The 26157-nt window shown below is 36.8% G+C and overlaps 3 protein-coding genes across 4 annotated transcripts; 2 read left to right on the top strand and 1 right to left on the bottom strand.

The window, feature by feature from the left end:
- Positions 1 to 717: 717 nt before the first annotated feature.
- Positions 718 to 4639, top strand: LOC141433489 (pre-mRNA-splicing factor RBM22-like). The gene is made up of 5 exons (XM_074095541.1): positions 718 to 920; positions 2332 to 2385; positions 2498 to 2991; positions 3172 to 3335; positions 4187 to 4639. The coding sequence occupies exons 1-4, from the start codon at positions 867 to 869 to the stop codon at positions 3272 to 3274; spliced, it is 705 nt and encodes a 234-aa protein (XP_073951642.1). The 5' UTR covers positions 718 to 866; the 3' UTR covers positions 3275 to 3335; positions 4187 to 4639.
- Positions 4640 to 6061: 1422 nt separating this feature from the next.
- scaf6 (SR-related CTD associated factor 6) lies at positions 6062 to 21971 on the top strand. 2 transcript variants are annotated; one of them, XM_074095479.1, is made up of 14 exons: positions 6062 to 6393; positions 6466 to 6636; positions 6736 to 7034; positions 7797 to 7959; positions 10109 to 10256; positions 10833 to 10909; positions 11083 to 11281; positions 11349 to 11904; positions 12114 to 12247; positions 12994 to 13161; positions 14279 to 14379; positions 14615 to 14744; positions 15022 to 15194; positions 21759 to 21971. In XM_074095479.1, exons 1-14 carry the CDS (start codon positions 6369 to 6371, stop codon positions 21860 to 21862), a joined length of 2448 nt encoding a protein of 815 aa, XP_073951580.1. In that variant the 5' UTR covers positions 6062 to 6368; the 3' UTR covers positions 21863 to 21971. The 2 variants fall into 2 exon arrangements, with proteins under 2 accessions (XP_073951580.1, XP_073951581.1); XM_074095480.1 differs by lacking the exon at positions 6062 to 6393 and having other exon boundaries at positions 6570 to 6636; positions 6822 to 7034.
- Positions 21972 to 23104: 1133 nt separating this feature from the next.
- On the bottom strand, positions 23105 to 25123 carry mst (misato mitochondrial distribution and morphology regulator). The gene is made up of 2 exons (XM_074095913.1): positions 24506 to 25123; positions 23105 to 24326 (listed from the first exon to the last, which is right to left on the bottom strand). Exons 1-2 carry the CDS (start codon positions 24983 to 24985, stop codon positions 23166 to 23168), a joined length of 1641 nt encoding a protein of 546 aa, XP_073952014.1. The 5' UTR covers positions 24986 to 25123; the 3' UTR covers positions 23105 to 23165.
- Positions 25124 to 26157: the final 1034 nt, after the last annotated feature.

Genomic DNA, 26157 nt, shown 5'->3' with positions numbered 1-26157 from the left:
TTTGGTTGTGTGCGGTTTTTTCTTACCAATTTTGACACAATAACAGTATCAGCTGTTAAGAAAACAACCACTTTTAGCTACGTACCCTCCTATCAAAAAAAAACCAGAGACAATGTAGCATTTGCGTCTATGGTTATTATACAGATCGGATTTCAAATTAAGAAAAGTTTAATTCTCAAAAATGTACATAAGAAACGGCTGCGCAATCGCAAACAAAAATAGAATATAAAACAAATATAGAAAGTAAAAACATTTTTAATAGAAGAAACTCTCATATTTTGTTTTCTAGATTTTTTTTACCGTACAACGGCAAAAACTACTAGACACTGGCAAAATTGTCTTCCATTGGACAGAGCCATATTTTTTTAAAGAAACAGCAACAACAATTTTTAATACAATGCGCTACTAACGCCATCTAGCAGTCATATGGAACTAATTTGTCATTTGAAATCAGCGCCATCCTGCCGCAAGAGCCAGCACTATATGCATCGTGGCAGTCATAGGCCTTTTGCTGCATAAGAGGCAGACTGTTTTTTATTAATCCAATTAAATCAACGTTTTTTCAAATATTTTGACATTGAAAGATGTACGTTTTTTTAATTTTATGCTTGTTGTGTTTTTTGTGTATGGCAAGTTTTAAACCATATATAATAAAGTAGTGTTGCGTAGTTCTATGTATTGCTTCTCTGTGCTTGTCATTTATCTGTGGCACGTCGCGTTGCGAGAGTTGCATGGCATTAGTAATCATTGTTTTTGTGAGTGATGACGTGTTGTTTTGTTTTGTGATAAGTTTATTTCTCTAATTTTTTTTCGTAACGTTAACTTGTTGGACTTATTTTCATCGTGCTGTCACTTAGTGATTAAACATGGCTGTGTCGAAAACCACAAATACGTATAATCGTCAAAGATGGGAAGATTCGGTATGATTCATCAATATTTTTTTATTTGTCTTATTTAATACTGTTTCTAAACTTTACTTCATTTACTTAATTGAACTATTTTATATATGTTGCTTTGTTTGTCTCTTATGTCTTGTGTTGGGTCAAATCTAATTATTAAAATATATACACTGAATTTTGATGACGACACAATAATGTATATTCCTTGCTATTATAACAGTTTAAGATGGATTTTTATGACGCAACGTAGTGGTGGATATTTTTACAACATTCAATATATATATTAATTGAAGGGGCTTGACTAGTAAAAATCAGTACGCTATGAAAAAATCCAAATTCAAGATGGCTGCCATCACAAAATGGCGGATTCAGAACTATTTATTACATATCTTTAGTCGAGTGATAATAAGACGCTAAATGAACCACGTACTAAGAAAAGGTTAGAAATATCTTGTGGTCAACTTGTGAGCTTTGGATGCATATTCTTAATAGACAACTTACGTAAAATGTGTGTAAATATTTTACTCCGATTACGCTTCACTCCACGACTTAGTTTAAAAATCTTTAATGTGTCTTGAATTAAAAAAAAAAATAACACTTATTATGTTTGATTTGAAGAAAAACACTTTCAAATTTAAAATGTCATAAAATTTGTTATTAAAGTAATATAACCCGATAGTTGTGCCTCCGGTATGGTTGGGCGGTGTAGCTCTGGAGGTAGTTGATCGGTTTAAATATCTGGGGCATGTGGTTACCACAGATTTGAGGGATGGCGCAGATATTGAGAAGGATAGAATGGCCTTGGCTGTGCGAGGCAACATGATCGCTCGCAGGTTTGCTCGGCGCACGAAAGAAGTTAAAAGTCACATTGTTTCGGGCTTACTGCCAAACCTTCTACACCAGCAGCCTGTGGGTGAGTCACACGCAGCGCACGATCAACACGCTCAGGGTTCAATACAATAACATATTCAGGATGCTGATGAAGCTGCGCGTTGGGGATGTTCGCGGAGGCGCACACTGACGGCTTCCATGCCATCAGAAGGAAGAAAGTGGCGTCTCTGCTGAGCAGTGCGCGGCAGCTCCAACACCATCCTGAGCATGTTTGCGGACCGCCTGGACTGCTGCCCCATGACAAAGCACTGGGTAGACATCATCATTGGACAAATCAAGTGATGATCTTTACCCAGTATTGCAATTGTTGCATTCGATATTGATGTAATTTAATTTCAATTATTTAATTTAATGTAGGTAATTTAATTTGATTTGATTTAATTTATACTTATTTATATAAAAATATGGGTTACCAAAATGACCTGAAGAAAATGATTTTTATTTTATATTGATTATAAAGTGATATTTTAAATTATTCGACTAATTATACCGCTTAATTAAAATATTGAATTTTGTTTGTAATTGCTATTTTTCTTTTCAGGATTTCCCAATTTTATGCCAAACATGCCTGGGGGACAATCCATACATTCGAATGGTAAAGTGTTACTTTTCTAAAGATTATTTTGTGATAGATATAGTAATTTTATCAATAACCTAATAACCTATAATGTATATTCAATTATTAATGTATTTTTTCTTTCTTTCAGCACAAAGAAAAGTACGGCAAGGAATGTAAAGTATGTGTTCGTCCATTCACTATCTTTCGCTGGTGCCCAGGCTCCAGAATGCGCTTCAAGAAAACAGAGATTTGTCAGACATGTTCCAGGATAAAAAATGTTTGTCAAACATGCTTGTTAGATTTGGAGTATGGTCTGCCGATCCAAGTCAGAGATGCAGCGCTTAAAATACAAGATGATATGCCTCGTAATGAAGTTAACAACAAGTGTTACATTCAGAACTTAGATAGTCAGATGTCTAAATTTGATTCTACCCAGCCGAGTAATTCTGCGCTCAAGTCTAAAGGTGGTTCAAACTTACTATTGAAGTTGGCAAGGACCGCTCCCTATTATAAACGGAACCGATCTCATGTGTGCTCATTCTGGGTGAAAGGCGAGTGTCGGAGGGGAGAAAAGTGCGCATATCGGCATGAGAAACCAACTGCCCGAAATGATCCTCTCGCTGACCAGAACATTAAAGACAGGTAAGAATATCTCTTTTTTTACACAAATATTTTCATTTTGTTTCTTTTCTAATGAGCAATCAAAAACACAAAAATAAGAAGGTCTATGAAACAAAAATATTTTTAGGTTACTTTTCTTTTGTTCAGTCAATTAAAGTCTACGTATTGTTTTGTTATTTTAAAAACTATTTTATTTAACAGATACTATGGTGTAAATGACCCCGTGGCTGAGAAGCTGTTGCGACAAGCTGCAGTCACGCCTGCACTGCCTGCACCTGAAGACAGGACAGTTACTACACTCTAAGTCGGCAGTCTGCCAGAAAATATTAAAGAGGAGGAGCTTCGAGAACACATCTATCAAAATGGTAACATTTGAATCCAATTTAGTTTATTTTAAACATACTCACTGGTTCGGTTGTTATTTATTTACCTTGGACCATTCCCTTTAGGGGCATACATTAGTTAGACTCTGGCCAACGAAATCTGTCCACGAGAAACCGCGGCAAATTAAAAAAAGATGAGGCTGACAACACTTGCTATACACTGATTAAACGATGTTGATACTTAGATAGATATTAAATCATACTCCGGACTCTTCAAGCTGCATCCAAATTCATATAGTAATGTGAAAAAGTTGATAATGCACTTCAGAAGTCTCTTGGTACATTTTATGATCTCTGTAAGTGACTATTTACATACAGTCAAGACGCATCAATTTTTGGACCGGTTTGACCAGATTGGCATTGAATATATCTTCTTACATTTGAATTCTAACATAATCTTATAATATTTGAATTTTGAGGATGGTAGGAGGTAGAATTAAACAAAAAATAATTCGCGCTGTCATCGTTCATCTACCATTACCTCTCATATTTCGTTTTCTAGATTTTTTTTACCGTACCGCAAAACCTACTAGACACTGGCCAAATTGTCCTCCAATGGACAGAGCCATATTTTTCTAAAAAACCTAATCTAATCTAAGTTTCGTAGAAAAAGCGTGGACAGCTTTCGCTGGCCAGTCTAATTGTCGTGTCGAACATACCAGAACTAAAGTTAAGGAGATTTCTGGACAAAAATTATATTAAGACATAATTAATTTAACTAGAAACCTGAAGTCAAATATGATTTCTTTACTTATTTACTTTTTTGTAATGTCTATTGTTACTTTTGATAGTAAATCGCTACTTACTATAATTACGTATTGTCGTTTTCTCAGGTCCCTGACATTGTTGCTGACTATCCACTACCCCTGCCAGGAGGACCCCCGAGACTCGGGCAAGCGCACGCCTACTTGCTGCAAGATAGAATACATTTACTAGTCATGTGTTATATATTTGAGAGGTGGCTTACGATTTCGGAGACAAGTCGTTGTGTTGCAAACTCTTACAAGTGAACTGTAAAGACTAAGTACACTGAGCTCTTGCTCATATCATAACAAAAACTTGTATAGTTTCACACAGGACAAAGTCTAGTGGTAAACCTTCAGCTGCCTGCTTCCTGGACTAGGATGTTACTAAGACCTATCTGCCTGTCACATAAGTAAATCTAGGAATAGGTCCATCATCCCCGCTTTATATACATTGAAATCATGCTTTCTTATCTGTGGCAATACTGAATTTGTTTGTACACTTTATTTTATTGTTTTAATGTGTAGATAAGTTTGTAAATAAATGAGAAAAAAAAAACTAAGTATCCTGGTTTTCATTTGAAGTATCTGAAGTCTTGACACAATTAGCGCTGATTCCCACATAAAACAGTTAATATGTATGTATGTAAACTCTTTATTGTGCAAAAGAAAAGAAACAAAACACAATTGACAAACTTTGAGATACTTGTACAAAGGCGGACTTATCCCTTTAAGGGATCTCTACCAGTCATAACCTTTGAGTAGATGAGAGGAGTAATCAGTTAAGGTCCGACAAAGAGTAAATAAAGGATGAAAGAAGAAATAAACATTATATATATAATAATTAAGAATTTTTTGCCGTCAAAAATGTACAAGCTACGTGGATATTGTCAGTTTCAACCAAAGGTAGTAATACTCTTTGGTCTCATCTGTACTCTAGTCCAGGATTAGGCGAACTAACTTGACAGTTCATTGCACACAAATGTTGCCACAGTTTCACCAGTGATGTAATATCGATATTAAGAAAAAACTTAATACGGAATAATAATAAAATAAATCTTTTATTTGAATGAAATGTCAAAAACCTGTTGACAATCGGTAAGGACGCCGTTCGCCATTTTGTTTCGTTGACGTTTCATATATGGCATTCGACTTAACTGCCATCGGTTTGCTGGGAAATATTCCCCGTTATTGTGAAATGTTTCGTATGTTGTTGATTTATTTTTAATTGTTATCTTTTTAGTCGCTTTTGGGCGGTTAAAAAAAAGTGTACGCTTTATTTTTTTTGATATTTTGGAAATATTATGGTTTTTCTTACTCAAAATCAAGAGCACAATCGATTCCGATCGTTTAAAAAAATTGAAGAAAGAAAAAATGAGGGCTATCGTTTTTTGTCTCACTAGATGGCGCACTGTTGCGTGAGGTTTTTAAGTATGGTTTTGAAAGTCTGTTATTACGGGCGTGAAAACAAAGTTTAGATTAAAATCATATTTAATACACTTTAAAACCGTACCATATAAATAGCGAGCATGCCACAGTGTTGCATAGTCCCGGTTTTGTTAGGAAAAAAGGGAGGACAAAAGTTTCCGAAAGACAAAACTGTCTCAAAACACAGACATTCATTGCCCCAGAACGCATATTTGCCATAATTAATTTCAGATATTGCAAAATATTCACAATTATTCTAATTATAAATAAACCCGCGTAGCTCACCCAAAAACTATGAAATTTGACATTTCGGAGACCTCACGCTACACTAGCGCCTCTAGTGGCGAATTCATACGCGATAGCCCTCATTAAAAGAGGGAAGTGGAAACCGTCATTATCATTATATGAGCCATAGACTAAATGCGAGGATGTTTTGTAATGAATTTTATAAGTGTTGCCCATTGTGTAAATCCATTCAACAAACGAATGAAATTGGAGACTCGGTCTCGGTCGCAACTCGGTCGGGTCGGCATAGATTAGACCAGACAGAAACAGAATGAGTGAAGAGAAGAGAATGGAATTATGTTAACATGGCTGACATTGTGGTCTGTCGAACGTGTAGACTTTCTTTTGATTATCGTTTATCAGTGGAAAAGTTAGTGTATAGAAACACTAGTGTTAATTATTAAGAAGTTTAGCTTTTTAAGATAAAGAATAATTGTGAACTGATTGGTGAACCTGAATGTGTTATTATGACTATGGGAACTTTGCGACGCCGCCATCTCCATAGCTAATAAAAAGAAGAATTCTCTTATGCCCCTAACCTCAATAAAAATCATACAAAATGGAACTGCCGCAGCCACCTCAAGGTTTGTAAAACTGCTTCTTTTGCTAATCTAATTCAAGTCAGGATACTTTTGCAAATGTCATCATGCTTTTAGATCAAGACCTGCGCAACATAATAGACAAACTGGCGCAGTTTGTCGCAAGAAATGGCCCCGAATTCGAGAAGATGACTAAAAATAAGCAAAAGAACAACCCGAAGTTCAGTTTCCTCTACGGCGGGGAATACTTCAATTACTACCAGTATAAAGTGACGACGGAGCAAGCAAGTAAGCATAACAGAGTGTCGACGGAAGAGATAGAATGAGCGCAGTGCCGCGCATTTGCTGCCTGTTATAACCAACTCAAGTGAATCCTGCTGTTTATAGTTCTAAAGCAATCGGCCGGTGGCCAGGCGGCCGCTCCCGCCGGGGCCTTTATGGCTCAGAACAGGCAATATGTACTGCCCCAACAGGGCAGCGCGACGGCCGCACAGATCGGGCTCGCCGCTTCCATGTCGGCGGCGCCGGCCCTGCAGCAGTGGCTCGCGGCCAATGCAGCACCGCTCGCGCCAGCCGCGCCCGCGCCGCCCGCGGCGCGCACCGACCGCGACTCTCTCGCTGCGCAAGTCAACATGCTCAAAGAGCAAATAACTCAGTCTGAGAACAATCTCAATGCTCAACATAAGGTGAGTTAGGCTCAGAAACAAACAAGCCTTAACCTAGTAGCACCAAGCATTTAATTCAACAAAAATAAGTATGCTCAAGTACCTAAAAACAATAAATTTGAGATTCCAACTCTATGGTGTATGTTTTCAAACTAAATTTAAAACAAACTAGTTTTATCTTCAAATTAAGTTCAGCTCAATACTTTTGATCCTGTTTATAACATACCAAAGAAAGATATGGTTGTAGTTAGGAGAGAGGTACATTAAACAGTTTGATTCCTAGGCCACTACTACACCTTCTCATTGTGACATTTTACCAACATCTTTTGATAAGCATTGTTACCTATAGACAAATAATGTTATTTACTGTGATAAGGTTCTATGGTGGCCTAGCTATCAAATTGCTTGATTGTTGCCACTTAATTATTTATTGAAATGGAACAACAGTGTTGGGTTTAAGTCAATAAAATGTAAGGCTGACAGGTATACTATGCTGTGCAGTTACAATCAGCTATTAAGCCAAGATAAAGATGTTTTGCTAAAATATATTTAGAGAGCTTTTCTAAGTTTTTAGAATTTTTTCATGTCATTCACTACTATTAGTGCTACTCGTATTGCATGCCAAAATTTTGTACACTGTACTAAAATAAATGAAATATTATTTTTACAGGCGTCATATGAGGTTGTGTCCTCATAGAAGGATATAATAGGATTATTGCTGTAATAAGTTTGAAATGGTATTTTTCTTTGTTTATGAAAAGTATAAGAATTGTACTGTTTCAGGTGTTGATACAGCAGCAGCAGACTAAAATCAATGAATTGGTCAGCAAAGCTCAAGTAGAAACAATTCAGTCACTAGCAAGTGATAACCACATTAATCTAACCGAACTTGACAACATACTGCAACCAATTATTGATACTTGCACTAAGGATAGCATATCATCAGGTGTGTTGTTCTTTCAAGTTCATATCTGAAGTTATACTTAGATAAGTTAAGATAAGATTTTATTTCGCACCTAAATTTAATTAATAAATTGAGCAACATTTTTCTGAAATATTTGGGTTGTCGAGATACTCATAAAGAAAATTATTAAATACAAATTGTAATTGATCATTTGGTTCAACTTATCTTATGGCTTTATCTTTGAAAATATTAAGACACAAACCTACATTTATTATTTATACAAAAATCTTAAAGCTGAAAATGCATGAGAGTTAATTCTGAAATATTCTGTTAAAAAAAAAGTGAAAATGTAGACATAATATATTGTACAATCTATTGGAATAGCTCTGCTATCAGCATGATAATATGCTATACATTATATATTAGTATTTAAAATAGGTTACCAAACAATTACACATTTGTTTCTAAATGATTTGATAAGCCCATATGAACCCATTAAAAATAAATAGGGATATTAGAGAATGTGCAGCTGATTTTTTCGCTTCTCTGTGTAGAATAGTAAGTATAAAACAGTAAGGGATATTTTTGTTATCCTATGTAATTAATTTGTAAATGCATGCCCTAATTAAGCTTTGTTACTGTCAAGTTGATTCACTGAAATGACTACTAGAATGTGGCATAATGTTGGGGCTAATATTACTGAACTGCAATATTATTTTTTGTCTGTGCATTTCTCCACTAATTGGGATGTCCTCGGCTTTTTTTGGAAAAACGTGTTGAGATAAATGTCAAAGAAAAATGTTTCTGTGTTTAAAAAGACCCATATTTTTAAACTCGTCTTATATTTAGCCAAAAATAAAAGTACCTATTTTATTACAATTTTTCAAACACCCCAAAAAATAGTCCCCTGACATGTACCACTAAACACAGATAGTTCAGAAGTCAATCTCCATACAAGTGCGCTCGAGCAACGCACACATAGACACTGCTCACGGACACAATATCTCGGACCGGTTGGGACCAGTGCGAGCGCGAGTGCCATCCGCTTGAGACATGCTTCTGTGAACTTTTTTGTGCAATAATGGAGCAACAAAAAAAAAGTTATTATAACTGTTCAGTGGACGATTGTTTAAATTAAATTATCGTGTATTACGCCAATAACGAAATCTTCGCAAGATATATTCTGTGACAAAATTTAAATATAACAATGACATTAAAATATTTTAGTTATTAATTTATATTTCCATTCTTCCCGTTTCATTCTCAACAATAAATCAAACAACTAGATACGAGTGCCACTACCATGATAGTTTTTTGGTGCATAAGCCATAGTTGCCAACCTTAGAGTGACCGCCGAGTGTAGGTATGAAAAGTGAAGTACATACAGGAGATTGACTTCTGAGCTATCTGTGTTTTGTGCATGTACCCAAGTACCCAACCCAGAATCTGATAAATATCAGATAATATTAACCATGTGTTACAATTTACAATTTAGCAACATTTCTTTGTTGAACTTAAAAAGATGATTACACTATTGATGATAATGAATAATGAAGTAGTATTTCAATTAATATGCATGTCATTTTATTACCATCTATAATCAAATATTGTCCCAAGAGTACAAAAATAGTGCCCTGTTACCTGATTATGATAAATATGAAAATAAGATTGTAATTGCAGGTGGTAGGACCTTGTGCAAGGTCCGCCCGGATCGCTACCACCATCTTGTTTGCTAATCCTTCCGTGAAGCAGCAGTGCTTGCACTGTTGTGCTTTGGCGTGGAGAGTAAGACAGCCGGTGAAATTACTGGCACTTGAGGTATCCCATCTTAGACCTCTAGGTTGGCAACGCATCTGCAATACCACTGGTGTTGCAGATGTTTATGGGCGGTGGTGATCTCTTACCATCAGGAGACCCACATGCTTGTTTGCTATCCAGTGGAATAAAAAAAAAATTGTGCATAAATTTATATTGGTATACACAACACTGTAGTTATGGTGGAAAGCCATTTTTACTGTTTAACTCATTATAATTTGAAGAGAAAGTTGGCACGGGACTGTTCAAACTTTCCAATTAGTGGAGAAATAATAACATGAAAATATCTTTAGTTCTTGCAGGCTAGTTTATTAACATATCTAAAAAATATTTCCTTAATATAAGTATTTTAATGTTTATATTGGTGATGTTTTAGGCAAGGGCTGGATCTTGCAGCATGCCACATCCCACGATGCGGGGAAAGTGATATCACAGCATCTGTTGCGCAAAGTAACTCAGCCTGGAGCTGCTTTCACGCAGAAGCTTCACATCATTTACCTTGTGAATGATGTGCTTCACCATTGGTTAGTATCAGCTACCGCTCAGACCGATCATCGGGTGTTTGTTTGTTTTGATCTTGTTACTAATATTAAAATTATGATTAAATTTTACATCACTTAACTTTTTATATTAACTATAATACATAAATTCAAAATAAATAAGAAAGGGTTTACATTAATTTATTAAATTAGTTTTATCGACGCCAAAGCATGTTTTTAGTAATATTTTATTTTTATCCCAAACCTAATAACACATAAATTTTCTAAAGTACTGTAAAGATTTTTTTTATTTAATAAACTTGTATATGCTCATAAAACTGAATGGTCATGGTACTTTTAAGTATGATAGTGTTGATGAAATAGAGGTCATTTATATTCTTGAATTAATGACAACAAAAGTTACATTGATATTCCCCATTTAAGAGTAAAAAATAAACTTTAGTTATTTTTTTATCAAAATATACTTTTGGAATTTACTATTATGTACCCACTTTATTATCTTTGTTTCATATTGTCTCAGTCATGACCATTTATGTTGCTAGCCCCTGTTGTCTTGTCATTATCAATCGGTGTCTATGATACTGTTATTCCTAATTACAGTGCACGCAAAAACGCAGAAGATCTCAAGAAAAATTTGGAAAATGTGGTGGTACCAATGTTTTGCAATGCCAGTATAGGTAACATATTTATAATAATGCCCTCAAGATATAGGTCTCTTTTGTTCGATTGTGCATTCTCATCTTGTATAAAAGCATCTTTAGAGCATCACCTGTGGTTTGCGTCAGTCAGGTAACTTGCTTAGAGTCTCTTTGGCCCATATGACATCGGTTTAATCATTTTGCTGTTTCAGCCGTGACGGAGGAGCAGGAGGCTAAGTTAAATAAGCTGCTCCGGCTGTGGGAGTCCAAGTCTAACTATTTCGAGACGGCAGTCATCGACAAGATGAAGAGCCCCACAAGCAGCTACCAGGAGTACCAGAACAACCTGGTGGCCCAGCACGCCAGCGCCATCTCGCATCTCACGCAACAAACTAAATCCACCTTTGAGAAGTATGTATCAGTATTATATTTAAAAAAATCTTATCATGAACTTGTTTTAATTGCACAATGTTTTCAGTTACCAAACCCAACATCAAGCCTTTGTCGCTCACACGATGCAACAAATACAGCAACTCGAGATGCAAAAGCACACTATGGAAATGCAAAATAACCACGAACAAAGTAATGATAGCATGAATCAGAATAATATACAGAATAACTTCCAAAATAGTTTTAGTGATCAAAGTTTCAATTCAATGAACTATGATCAGAATTTTAATGCAACTACTCAGCAGCTGTATGGTAGTGAGAGTGGTGATAATTATGCTTCCAATAATAGCTTAAGTGGGAATGAGAACAGTTATGACAGTCAAATATTTGATCAAATGAAGAATCAGAACAATACGGAGAAAGAAGAGGTTGACTTGTCACATTTGCCAAACGTGAATTTCTCTCAGCCCCCACCGGGGTTCCAGCCTGAACCTCCTGTGCTAGTCGGGTTCGGAAATGGTCTTCCAGATCTTACTAAACCCCCACCAGGCTTCCCTCCACTACTCGAAATCAATAACGACGAATTGATGCCTTCTGTACCATACTTCGAATTACCAGCTGGTTTAATGGTGCCTCTGATTATGGTAAGAGTTACTGTTATTTTTTGTCTTATTTATTCATTCAGATGTCATCAAATCTTATTTTCAAGACTTTATTACTGCTTTCTCAAATTTTAACCAATTCATTCTGACTCTGATATGTTTCATGGCGATTGATGACTCTTTTTAATAACTTTTAGGCTGATGGAATTGGTAGTAATTAAAAATCGCCTATAACTTGTAACTAATTTCAGCTAGAAGAAGACCGATATAGACCTTTGGACCCAGCGAAAATCCGTCTACCTCCCCCTGCCCCACCAAACGACAGGCTATTGGCTGCGGTAGACGCCTTCTACGCATCACCTAACCATGAGCGGCCCAGAGACAAGTAAGATGCCATCTTACTTCTTACTAATAATATTATAATCTCGAAAGTTTGTATGGATGGATAGATGTTTCACGCAACTCACCCTCTCTGTCACTCTTTAACGCAAAAGCTACTGAACGGATTGCCATGAAATTTGGCATACAGGTAATAATCAAACATAGCACTACAGGAGGCATTTAGCGGGCACGTCAGTTGGTAACGTTTATGAAAAATACATTTTATTATACGAGTATCCATACTAAGTATTTATAAATTACCTATTATTTAAACCCTTTATGTCGAAATAATGTATTATCAAAATTAAACCAATCTTAATTTGCCTAAATAGTGCGTAAAAAATTGACTGCCAAAATTTTAGAAAAAATATCACCAACTGACGTGCTGAAATGCCTCCTCTAGTGCTATGTTTGGTAATAATATACATCAGTGGTAATAATGGATTAACTAGGCTACCCGAAGTAGTGTTTGATTTCTGTGGGTACAAAAAAGTTTTAATTTGTAATTCTGCGCGAGCGAAGCCGCGGGCAAAAGCTAGTTATTAATAGTTTTCAATAGTCTTTTCTCAAATGGGCCTTCATTGCTTTGAAAAGTGAAGGTTGTTTACACAACATATTTTGTACAAACTACAGTGAAAGGTGTGGCATTTTTATGACCTTCTAAATAAATGGTTCTACTTTCGATACTTTAGGAACTAGGTTTAGCGTAATTATATTTGGATTAATATATATTATCCTTTTTAATTTTAGCGAGGGATGGGAAAAACTAGGCCTGTACGAATACTACAAAGCTAAAAACGCAGCTAGGAAGCAGAAAGAAGAAGAGATTGCAAATGGCAGACGAGAAAGGTCGAGATCACCCACACCCATACCAAAGGATTTGCAGAAACAGCCCTCGCCACCAGGAAGAAGATACAGGTTCGTTGAATAGTTCAGCTAAAATCTATCCATGATTAAACAATTTATTATTATGTACCGACAATCGCTGGTGTAAACGAGTTCGTGAATGGATACCGCGTCTCGGCAAACGTAGTGTACGACGCCCTCCGGCCAGGTGGAGTGACGATCTGTGAAAGGCTGCTGGTAGAAGCTGGATGCGTCTAGCCGAGGACAGGGCGCAATGGCGTTCATTGGAAAGAAAGAAAGAAAGAAAACATTTATTCGTGACATTACATGACGTGAAGTGACATGGATAAGAATAATAATAATAAAAATATAAATAGAATTCGCGCTGTCATCGTTCATCCACCTATGTCCAGCAGTGGACTGCTATAGGCTGATGATGATTATGATGATTATTATTATGTGGTAGTTATCGTCTATGTCATGTCAGAGGCACTTTGAAACCATCAAAGGGCTTGAGCTATCTTGTGGCAAGACTTGCCCTTTACTAGCGACTGCTTAGGGTCTCCCCGCAGTTATCGAATCAAAGTCAAAGTAAAAGTCAAAATATCTTTATTCAATTTGGGCTATAACAAGCAAATAATCAAATATCGAATATAAAAAGCAAATATCGGAAAAACCTCTGTTTAGAAGAATCCAGCAAGAAACTCAATGAGGTATATTTTTTTTAAACAGATTTACAATATTATTAAATGATATCTATACATCACAAGTATTTAACACAACTTTATACACAGACTTTTTTTTTTTACTTTGAACACAGTAGGTTCGCTATTTGAAGGGATCGCTAATGCGGATCGGAATTATTTCCAAATATCCCTGTCCATGATATAATCATTAACTTTATAATACGCCTTTGATATTGAATCGGCTGTAAGCGTATATAAATTCCGTGTATATGAAGAATCCGCGTCGATAGATATGCTTTCACTAGATGTGGTCACGGATCAGTTATTTTGTATTATTTTTTAATGTGCCTATTTTATCGTTATAGTTGTAAACACGAGCCTCACTGGTGAAATTTCGATTTTATTTATCAATATTTTGAAATATAACTAAAATATGTAACATCCTCATTGTACTTACTTATTTCGTAATATAATTTGTTAATTATTATGTTTACTTTTGGCAGGTCAAAGAGTAGAACGCCAGAAAAACCGTCCCCAGTGAAGTCAAAATCGCGGTCACCTTCGCCACGGAGACGATCGACGGCATGGAGGAGGGAACGAGACAGTAAGCTATTTTTTCCTGAAGTCTTCTAATCTCTAATTAACTATTTAAAATGTCTATCTTTTTTTTTTCAAATATTTGATACACAACTATATTCGTCAAATAATAAAGCTGTATTTGAAGAAATAAAAAAATGTGCTTATTCACTTGTGGGGCGCTATTCATTCCTTGACTAGGTTGAGACCTGTTGAGACATAGAATGCCAGTGAATGTCAATGTGTTTTTTTTTTGTCTTTAGGTCGCAGAAGATCGCGGTCGCGGTCTAGGTCGCGGTCGCGCAGCCGGTCGCGAGAGCGCGAGCGCCACCGCGAGTCCCCGCGGTCGCGCCGCGTCGAACGCTCGCGGTCGCCTACACCTCCTAGCTTCCTGTAACTATTAACCGTTATCTCCAGTCATATACGTTTTACTACCGAGAACAGAGGCCTCAAACGCGCGGGCTCTTAACATCGCTTTCGCCATCTCTTTCTGTCACCATCTTACACCGTTAGACAGAAAGAAATAATGAATGCCATAGCCAGGGCTTTTTACTGGATCCAAGAGTCCATGAAAACCATACCAATTTACCAGACCATAAAAATACCTATATTCAAAAAGCGGGAATACATTCCAAGTTTTAATATGGCGGTGTCAAATACCCTGTTACAGAAGTAATTCCGCATCATATCCCGCGTCGTCGAGCGGCCTGGACGCGAGCAACAAGGGCCACCAGCTGCTGCAGAAGATGGGGTGGAGCGCCGGCGGGCTGGGCGCTGCGGGGCAGGGCATCGCGGAGCCCATCAGTGGCGGCCATGTGCGCGACAAGCAGGACCAATACAAAGGTAGCTAGCGAACAGATTTAGGGGCTGTTTCACCACACATTGATTAGTCTTAACTGACGGTTAAATGTGATATCGTCTCTGTTTGTTTTGTTCGAATAAACGGAGACGGCATCACATTTATCCGTCATTTAAAATTAATGAATGGGTGTTGAAATAGCCCCTTAGTGCAGCCATAAAGCTGCCTCCTTCTTAAGGCGTACTCGTAGCAGTGCCAACAGTATCCCGGGTTTGTTTTCCGAAATAAGTGTTGATTTACAAGCTTTTATTTAGTTTCACCTGTCCCGATATCTGTCTGTCTGTCTGTAATCAAATCTTGCAAGTTAAATTCGACCAACTTCTAGTAGTTGGATTGACTTGAAATTTGGTATGCTTATGTCAATATAGGTTACCGCACCCACCATGTAGATCTGCTCTTGCTAGACGATCACCCGCCTATTCTCATTGCTGTATATACAACTAAATCTGTAAACACGCATTGGGACTTGTAAAACGGTGGTTAATCACACGGAATTACAGTGCAATGGAGGATATTACTGAAGCATTTAAGAAAAAATAAACTTCATCTATGCACACACACACACACACGCACAAACACATAAATGCACACACACATATTTATTTGAATTAGTATAGCTTGTAATAGAGATGCAACGGATAGTTGTTTGGCCGTATACCGGATATCCGGTGGGACCGTTGTTCGGATAGCCGGATGGATATTCGGCCAAGTTTCGGCTACTACGAAATTGGAAAATTGAAGTTCGTATCGTACCGTCCTTCTCCCTCTCGTATTAACTAAAATTGGCGTCAGCGGGACGGCAAGATACGAAGTTCGAATTTTGTACTTCGTAGTAAGTATTTATAGGGCCAGCAGGGCTACTACGAAACTCGAAGTTCGTATCGTACCGTCCCTCTCGCTCTCGTATTAAATAGTATAAGTGTCAGAGGGACCGCACGACACGAACTTCGAGTTTCGTAGTAGCCCTGCAAGTTGCAACTTGTTCAAGGATTTGTAGGCTATCAACGAAAGCAAGCGCGCATTTTACTTCAGTACAGTCACAGAGTACATATATAACAGAGACACCACCTAGTACAAGCAAATGGTATCACCCTAATACTGGCTATTCAACTGACTATTTTTCTTTCCTTCGATTTTCCAATATATGGCACCAGTGAGAACACAAATAATACGATACGTATTGCCATCTAGTGAGACACTAAGGATACGGTACACTGACAACAACCAACAAGCTCACCAACTGAGCCTAGACGGACTAGAGATACGCATGATGTCTCCGTCTTATTTACGTCATTAGAAGAGAATGGCATGTTTCTCTCAAATAGTTTCGACGAATGTGAGCAAGCGCGGAGCAAGCCCAGCAAGCGCATTCCGGTTTTTCGCCATCTAGCGTCACAATTGCAAAACACTACGAAAGCCTCATAGCTGAAATGTAGCCACATGTAGCCTATACTTTCGTATTCTCAATTTATTATTTTTATGGTGTTTCTTATCTTCAAATTAAGGAGTTGAATTAAGGTTGATGTGAAGTTGTGTTTATAAAATATGCTAGTCTTTATTTTAATTCGGCTTATTCACATTTTATAATTTACAAATGTTAATAGTACTGCCATCTATTGCTGTTTTTTTGTATTAAATTTAGCTTGTAGGGATTGGTAGGCCATGGTACAGTATAATTAATTAACCTAGAATTTATAAACGGATCTTAATAATGATAAATACATATAAAATACAACTTTTTAATCATAACTTTAAGTTTTTTTTTACTATCCGGTATCCGGCCGGATAGTAGGCAAGTATCCGGTATTCGGCCGTATAGTAAAATTGTGGCCGGATAGGCCGGATACCGAATACTGGCCGGATATCCGTTGCATCTCTATAATATTTTTCACCTATGATGAGTTCTGTGACGTTTCGAGTTTGAAAGTTTTAGAGATGTACCATTTATCGAGTGAACTATCGATTTTTCTACGAGTTATTAGTGCCTATTTTCGGAGAATGTAGTTTGGGTGACAATACAAGTACAGTCAACGAAAAGTACAGTCACCAAAAAAGCTTGTATTAAAAGTGCAATTATTACCAAAAACTTTTTATTGTTATTTTAATAGTTTTCCATCTAGAGAAGTCGTATCTCATCAGCTATATTCTATTTCTTCTAACATGATTCAAATGACAGATGCCAAACTGACGGAACTAGAGTGCTGTTACGCAAACTATCGATACTTTTGCATGTACCTAGTGCTAAAAGTGGCAATAGCATTATTTGTTGGTTTAAACGTTACGCTATCGAACTGAAAGTCTTATTTGAATTTTAAAATATATATTTTTCAACACTTGGAGTGTCACTTTCCGACTCTGACGAACAATCATTCAAATGAATAATAAGTTCGTTTATTTTACAGCTTTTATTTTTACCGATTACGCTCACCTCTAGCAATGAGGGCTATCGCGTATGAATTCGCCACTAGAGGCGCTAGTGTAGCGTGAGGTCTCCGAAATGTCAAATCTCATAGTTTTTGGGTGAGCTACGCGGGTTTATTTATAATTAGAATAATTTTGTGAATAATTTGCAATATCTGAAATTAATTATGGCAAATATGCGTTCCGGGCCAATGAATGTCTGTGTTTTGAGACAGTCTTGTCTTTCGGAAACCTTTTTCCTCCCTTTTTTCCGAACAAAACGGGGACTATGCAACACTGTGGCATGCTCGATATTTTTATGGTACGGTTTTAAGGTGTATTAAATATGATTTTAATCTAAACTTTGTTTTCACGCCCGTAATAACAGACTTTGAAAGCCATACTTAAAAACCTCACGCAACAATGCGCCATCTAGTGAGACAAAAAACGATAGACCTCATTGCGGCCTATTGAAACAACATTGTAATGGCGTTCATTAAAGAAAGTAAGTTAATATAACACAGTGCCTATGCAATAACTTTACAATTTGTTGGAAAAATTAAAATACTGTATAGATTCAGGCAAAAAAAAATTAGTTCAAATAGTCGAACAATCAGCAGTTTTAATGTGATTTCATTTTTTCAAGCATTATATCTCTGTTGTAAATAATAAAAATTGGTCCCAACCACCAAGATGTCACTACCAGATTATTGTATTGTCACCAAATTTCAAGTCGATCGGACCACTGGAAGTGGGTCAAATTTAGCTTCCAAGATTTGACCCAAACAAACAATAAATAAATAAATAAATAAATAAACAAACAGGGCAAGCTACAGAAAAGCTTCTAAAAATATCGCCGAAATGCACTTGTGCAAGTATTTCGAATAAAAAACAATTTGAATTCTCATCTTCTTTGGTTTTGGCTGTTTGCTTCTGAAAAAATTCTGGCTCAAAAAAAATGGCTGTCAGCGCGGTTCATTCGCGGGAAATTCGGCGGACTTAGTATGTCGTGTAATTAAATAATAAGAAGCTCGACTAGTGTGAATAATTTTGAAACTGTATTATAAACCTTGTAAATAGTGTTAAATACTTAGTAAGGTTTTTTTTAGTGTAAAAAACAATAGGTAAACATAGTGATTAGTACGGTGTGGATTTGGCGAGCGCTTTATCAAAAGTTGGCTTCATTGAGGTTTGTGGTTCATAAATTGCTTCATTAACTTTGCACGAAAACGAATGAACCACACAATCAGACAGTCACTATATTATATTATCGAAGCTTTTATAAAACATCATCAAAATCGCAAACTTAAAAGTAAACATTCAAACGGCATAGGGCCGTTGCTAGGTGACAACCTTGGCTGCCTAGCAACTGCTAACAACGCGTAGCAATAAAAAAACTTTATTTTATTTTTAGTATTTGTTGTTATAGCGGCCACAGTAATTCATAATCTGTGAAAATTTAAAGTTTCTAACTTTTAGGGCTTCAGAGATAGATCCCTGTGACAGACAGCGGAGTCTCAGTAATAGGGTCCCGTTGGCACCCTTTGGGTACGGAACCCTAAAAAATTAGTTACCGCCTCACAAAGTTACATAATCATCATGTGTCATTTGAATCATCTTAGAACAAATAGAGTATAAGGCCCTAAGTGTCAATCATTTATTGTATTAAATGAGTGATAATTTAATTATTTTCATATCCATTAATATGGAACTTTATTATTTAGTATCACATAGCAAAAAGGCTGTACGATGGGTAGCTAATTTAGAGAGCATGATAAATACGAACTTTACCGATGAACCATATCTGTGACGCATAGACCTCGGTTGCACGCAATGAAATGAAATGAAAAATAATGAATGAGGGGTAAAAGACAGGCGAAATATTGCTAGATGGCGTTAGTATCGTGAGTTGGCTAGTAACTAAATGAGCCAATTCCAACGTCAAAAAAATCTAATTAACCCGAGTTTTTAGTGGTTTGGCATTGGTTATTATTATCATTATAGTTACTTGGTGTTACACAGTCTTATTCTGGCGTCAGGTCTGTCTATAATTTTATATCCCAAATCATTTTTTTATCCATCCGAGAGGGTTACACAACTATTCTCTCGTTATCGGAACCAGAATGTACTAAACTAAACTAACGCCAGAAATTTGCGTGTAATGTCATCATCATCATGTCTTAGTTAAGCAGCGTTCCCACCAATAGTGTGCGAGAATGTGTTGCGAGGAATATGTTTTCATTAACTAATAGAGACGCTTCATTTACTTGCACTGCACATCTCTATCCGGTTCATTCAATAGCTGAGCGGAGCGAGCGAAATGAAGCGTTTCTATTGGTTCATAAAAAAACACATTCCTCGCACACTATTGGTGGAAACGCTGCTTTAGACGATACCTTAGTCCAGGGATGGCGAACCTTTATTGGTGAATGTGCCGTTTTTATTACAACAATATTTTGTATTGGCAATTTGCATGGACGAAAATAGCACTATCTATCTATGACAGGTGTTTTCAACCTTTTGGTTTTAACGGCTTACTTTTCGCTCATCAAAGTTTCACGGCACACCAGTAAAAAATAGCCAAGTGCGAGTCGGACTGGCGCGTAGAGTACCTAAAGATTTCTGTACAGTATACCTATAATATGTATAATAACATAACGGACAGCGGAGGCTTATTAATAGGGTCTCGCTCGTTGACACCTTTTGTACGAATCGCATACACTTCGCGGCGAACGCGGCATCCTGTGCCGCGGCACACCGGTTGAAAACCTCTGATCTATGATGTAAACTATTCGATGATTAGTGACGTGCTTAATTTTTTTTTGCCGCGTAACATTCATTCGATTCAATTGAATAAATTCTATTATGAATCTTACCCAATTTCAGGCTCTACCTATAGCGCTTTTTATTGAGTGGTCAGCAAAAGTGCTTCTAATATTTAAAAATGTGAATATTTTAAACCTTGACTTCAGCAGAATAACCAATAGAACAGATGAAGCTATAGGTACTTACACCCTTAAACCCGACTGCCTAAACTAAAAGGAGGAAAATAAGTCTAGTAGTCTAGAACTCTGTCATGAAGCTCATTTAAAGTTCAGCAGTCGGGACCCATTACCAAGATTTTTTGAGATGGTCACGATTTGAACGGGTTCCGAGTAGTCCCGACTGTTGAACTTTAAATGAGCTACTTGACGGTTCTAGACCACTAGACTTATTTTCTTCCTTTTAGTTCAGAGATTCCCAAACTTATTTCGCCTAACGCCGACTTTGAAAATCGGTTATATTGTAGCGCCCCCATTTTTTTTTCACCTTAAAAACCTCATTAACATATTAGGGGCTGTTTCACCATCCATTGATTAGCGTTAACCGACGGTTAAATGTGATGCCGTCTCCGTCTATTCGAACAAAACAAATAAAGATGGCATCACACCTAACCGCCAGTTAACACTAATCAATGGATGGTGAAACAGCCCCTAAGTCTCGCCCTCGCCTAATGAAGGCAAGTGAAGATTTTTTCTGGGCCTCTTACCACCCCCCCTCTAGGCCTCGCCTATCGTTATCGCCCACTTTGGGAAAGACTGTTTTAGTTTTTAATGCATTCGTGTTTTTTATTTTTTAAATTTAATATTTTATTTTATACTTTTTTGATTTCTGTGAAAATGGTAGATTACAAGTATTACAACCCATATATATTTAGAATGGGCTAATTATTAACTTTCATTTGATACCCATAATATTGTTTCAATACAAAATATATTTTTTTATTCCTCCGCCATTTTTGTTTTCGCAGACGCGATATTGAAATACTCTATGTGGGTGACACTCTTTCCCGGCCCGGATAATACCAGGATGGAAATACAGAAGCTCCTGTCAGTTTCTATGGGCGTGTACACAAAAAACAGGGCCGGTATTTCCATGTCGGTATTATCCGGGCCGGGAAAGAGTGTCACCCGTCTATGTCACTCTGACAGTTATGACAAATCCAATGATACCTCATATATGTTAAAATCCGTCCAGCCGTTTAGGCTGCAGCGAGGACCAAAGAAATAGACATACATACATATGCTCGAAAAACATAACCCTTGCAGGCAGTTGGATAAAAATAATTAAGTTACATAAAAACTAACTTCTCATTCTTTTACTTTCAGGCGTTGGTGTAAATCTGAATGATCCATATGAAAACTTCAGGAAGAACAAAGGTGCAGCATTTATCACGAGAATGAAAGAAAGAGCTCTAGAGCGCTCGTCATGATCGCGGTAGTGGACTCGAGTAGATGTATATTGTGTACAATGAGATTGTGTGGTTGGGACATGATTTATTTTATCTAAATCATCTTTAAAAATAAATTTTATGAATTTTACCGTGTTGTAATTTACCAAAAAACTGGTACAGTCACCTGCATTTAATATCTGCTACCGTAGAGCGTGCAAGAACATCTGACACGTCCTACCGGCCCTAGAAATAGTCGTGTCAGATATTATGCATGCTTTGTTGTGTCAGATATTGTTGCTCGTGATAACCTTACAAAAGTAGTAGACTGATCCTCCTACGAAGTGGTACACTATACCGACACAGCTTAGATGTCATTCTATCACTTAGGTAGGACAACAGATGTGCAAGTTGCTAAAAACTTTCCGAAAAGTTGGAAAAGTTCTCGGAAATTTCTGGAAACTTTAACAAGAAATATTGGAAATTTAAATTTAAGAGACTGAATTTCAATCCGCATACAAAATTGTGAGAAGTTTCCGAAATTTTCCTATATGGAATTATTTTCGCAATTTTGGAAAGTTTCCTTTGGCTTATCATTACTTAGGACTATCAGAAAATGATAAACTTCGCTTTATTATAAACCACAATGAAGAAACTTTCATCATCATCTCGACCTAGTTAGTGTAAATGGGTCGCAACTGTTATGATATATGCTACTAATGTGTTTAGGAGATTGTCCATTAAATAATGGGCTTGTAACTACGACAAAAATGTACGCTCTATGAATTATAACCACAAAACATGGAGAAACTCATGGATTTAAAGAGTTGACCAGGGGACGTAACCATGGCAATGCGGTACAGGGAAAAGTTGATTGACCCAAATACCCTACTGCAGCGCACAGACCTCTTACTATGACGTCACAGACGTGTGCGGGTGATCTCACGATGTTTTTCTTCACCATAAAGTTCATGGTGATTTTTTTTTTCCTCTGATATTTTAACGAGGCTGTAGCACACCAAATGTGATTATGACAGCCTCATGTGGAGCCTCAGATATATACACCACACTACAGACAGATATTACACTCTACCTGGCACTGAAACTACATCTCTGGATGCAAAGGCCCGTCCAATGAATCTGTAAATTCGCGTCGCTTCCTCTGAAAGCGGTTGGCTGAGAATGGTGAATGAAACATTCCAGAACAGAAAAATAAGGAAACTTTATCATTTGAAAAAAATATATGCACCCAGTCTTTCTTTCAGCACATAAAAAAACAGGAAGTAATTGTCAGTTCAATTGTGTATATTATATATTTACAAAAATAATTCCTAAATATTAGTTATTACAGTTCAAAATTGTCTTCGTAATTATCTTTAAATTCTGAAAGCCTATCTAAAGTCTCTTGGTACTCTGCAGCTTCCAATCCTTCTTCTTTGAACTTATGTAATTTAGCAAACTTAATCCTGCTTACTTCCCGATGCAATTTCTCAATCATGTCTGTCATAAAGTTGCCATTGTGATATCCAGCAATGATGGGACAGTTTTCTATTTTATCCTCACTACAGTCCTTTTTAACAAATCCATATTTGTTCAAGTTTCCAGAGAAGAACTTTGGATATGGAGTTTTTACTTCCAAAGGCTTTTCACAAACAGTGATGTTTGTTGCAGAGAGAAAATTATTTGCTTGGAAGTACAATTCAAACATTTCTTTCACATCTCTGCATCTGTAAGCTGGTAAATTCAACTGTTCTTTAGCATCCTTCAAAGGAGCTTTCAAGCGACCATCTTGTATACCTCTCACTGTGATTAGTTGGAAAATTTTGTCTGTTGCTATTTTACAACTGGGTGTGATGCATGTGTAGATGGGCTTAGTTGTTTTGTTTAAATAATCTATCAGATACTCAGACTCATTCATAGTAAGTGGTATGCCTAAAGATGCTGCTGCCATTTTTCTTCCATAGCCTGTCAAATCAGCACAAATATCTGACAAGGTGTACACATTGCTTTTGTGCCTGTACTTTTGACTTAATGTGTCCATAGCAGAAGCCAGCAGGGCTGATGAGTGGTAATATTTTTCTGGATTGTAATTGATGTGTTCAAACAACCTTGGGTTGCCAGGCTTCCTCCATCCTTTGTCTCCTGTACATAGTGGAACAAACAAGGTAGCGTGTTGAGATAATGCTTCTATTGAAAGAAGTGTATTGACGAGTCTTGCAGAGTCTTTTAAATTGGAAACGTCTCTCTCTTCTTGAGTTGTGGGCGAATTGTCTGGATAGTGAGAAGCTATGATAGGATGTGCTAATATTGGCTTGGTATATTCATCAACTATATGTTCTATGCACCCAATGGCAAGACCTGAGAAGCCATCAGTACAGTCGAAGTTTATATGGAAACCCTGTATGCTGTCACATTCTTCAACATATTTTCTAATATTGTCACTGAAGTCATCTCCAAAATCGGATTTCCATACTACATGCCCAGTATTGTATGTGTCGAAAAGTGTCTGAAATAAATAAAAAGAACTATTACATTTGTAATATGTGTATTATTTATCTTCAGGCCCCCTTTGGTATATTCTGACCAATAGCCTTAAATTATAGACTGATCTGATAAATGCCAAAGCATTTGAAAGGTAACATTTTTAACTCATGGTAGGTTAAAATTAAATTGGAGTTTACTTACATTATCATCTCCATGACTATATTGCTTAACAATATTAACAGAACGAGGGTGTAGCCTGGGGTACAAAAAATCTGTCCAAGTATTTACGCTGTTGTCCAAATCATATTGCTTTGAGGCTGTCGCAGAAGGCCCAGCAGAGTCTATATCTCCTAAATATTCATTTTTAGGCGCAGCTGGTTCTTCTATTTTTTCAACGCCGTCCCAAAGAACATCTTCGTATTTATAACATAAGTCATCAGGCAAACCACCATTACAAGGTAATGTTTTTAAGGACCCCTTTAAATCGCATAATAGTAATCTAGGTGTATAGGTTAGTTCTCCTTTCGCTGTTTGACCTTCTCGGTACAGAATATCGTGATTGCATTCAGTCTTTACAGCACCGGTGTAGTCGAAACCAAGTTCTTGTATGTTCCAAAAATGGGATCCTACATAATTTGAATAGTGCCCAAATTGTAACGTTAGTATCTCGCGTGTTGACATGTTTAGCTTCAGACTACAATCGTCTAAGCTACTTTATTAATGAAATGTTAAACAGATGTTTAGTCATAAAACTCGTAAAGAAAACAAGCAAAGAGTAGTATGGTAAGAGATCAAGAGATCATTTCATCATTTGTCATTCGTGACAGACAGATAGGATAGGAATATTTTTCTCATTTTTCTTATCATACTATACCACAGAATAGATAATAGTAAAAGTTTTTACAACGTTTTTAAGATTTACTGTAATAACTTTGTTTTCATTGTTTAATGGAAAATTAAATAAAATAACGTTAAGCAGCGTTTTTGTCTGACCTATATTTCTCTTCTTTTCCTTCACAATTACTTAATAGCAAGAGACTCGCCACTGAAGTGGCCACATGGAATAAAAAAAATAGCATTGGCAACACATTTCACCTTTTTTTTGTCTCAAAACCTCAGAGGAAGTAAACACTAGCCCCCTTATTCATAAACGACAATCAAACCTATTTTAGTTAAAATGCCGCTAAAATTCGTTTGTCCTTATTTGTCACTTCGACATTTGTATTTGTTAGAAAGGGACAAAGCATTTGTTAGTTAACATAGGCTTGTTAAGTTTTATGAATAAGGGGGTAGGTCTATGCTCAAAACACGCGCTAGCATTAAAAAATAAAGCAAATTAATGTTTCTTTTTTCTTTACGTTGGAATAATCAGGACACCGGTACAACTTAGGATCTTCAAAAAACGAGTGTACCCTTTCTCAAAGGGTCGGCAACGCATCCGTAACTTATGTTGCGGGTGTCCACGGGCGGCGGTGATTGCCACTCATTAGGTGATCCGCTGGCTCGTTTTAACCCTATCATATATTTAAAAAAAACCCTTATGAAAATCAGATCACATCACATCACACAATCCCTCTCGGTCCAAAATAAGATATTTTTACCAACATTCATGGCTTCATTCTAGTTTGTGTGCTTTAACGTACGCCAAACATCGACTTAAATCTACAAATGTCCTAGAATATGTTGTCGGTTCAAGTATTCGTGTGAATGTGAATAACCTATCCAGATTTTCATAGGTCTGTGAGATTTTCACAATTTTCGTTCAAATAATTCAAATTTATCTTTAACTGCCTATTATTATCCCCGAAGGTAAAACGATAACATCATGGAGGGGATGCGACAGAGCAAGGTTA

This window comes from Choristoneura fumiferana, chromosome 12 (assembly GCF_025370935.1).
Source record: "Choristoneura fumiferana chromosome 12, NRCan_CFum_1, whole genome shotgun sequence".
In the NCBI taxonomy this organism is placed as follows: Eukaryota; Metazoa; Arthropoda; class Insecta; order Lepidoptera; family Tortricidae; genus Choristoneura; species Choristoneura fumiferana.
Note: the sequence above shows the minus strand (reverse complement) of the source record. Positions and strands in the feature narration are given on the sequence as shown.

Bases quoted from the DNA above. Each gene is read 5' to 3' on its own strand.
- LOC141433489 (XM_074095541.1), top strand. From the start codon at position 867: ATGGCTGTGTCGAAAACCACAAATACGTATAATCGTCAAAGATGGGAA. The intron at 921-2,331 runs GTATGATTCATC...TTTTCTTTTCAG, and splicing joins GTCAAAGATGGGAAGATTCG to GATTTCCCAATTTTATGCCA. The intron at 2,992-3,171 runs GTAAGAATATCT...TTTATTTAACAG, and splicing joins GACCAGAACATTAAAGACAG to ATACTATGGTGTAAATGACC.
- scaf6 (XM_074095479.1), top strand. From the start codon at position 6,369: ATGGAACTGCCGCAGCCACCTCAAG. The intron at 14,380-14,614 runs GTAAGCTATTTT...TTTTGTCTTTAG, and splicing joins ATGGAGGAGGGAACGAGACA to GTCGCAGAAGATCGCGGTCG. The intron at 15,195-21,758 runs GTAGCTAGCGAA...TTTTACTTTCAG, and splicing joins CAAGCAGGACCAATACAAAG to GCGTTGGTGTAAATCTGAAT.
- mst (XM_074095913.1), bottom strand. From the start codon at position 24,985: ATGTCAACACGCGAGATACTAACGTTACAATTTGGGCACTATTCAAAT. The intron at 24,327-24,505 runs GTAAGTAAACTC...TATTTATTTCAG, and splicing joins ATAGTCATGGAGATGATAAT to ACACTTTTCGACACATACAA.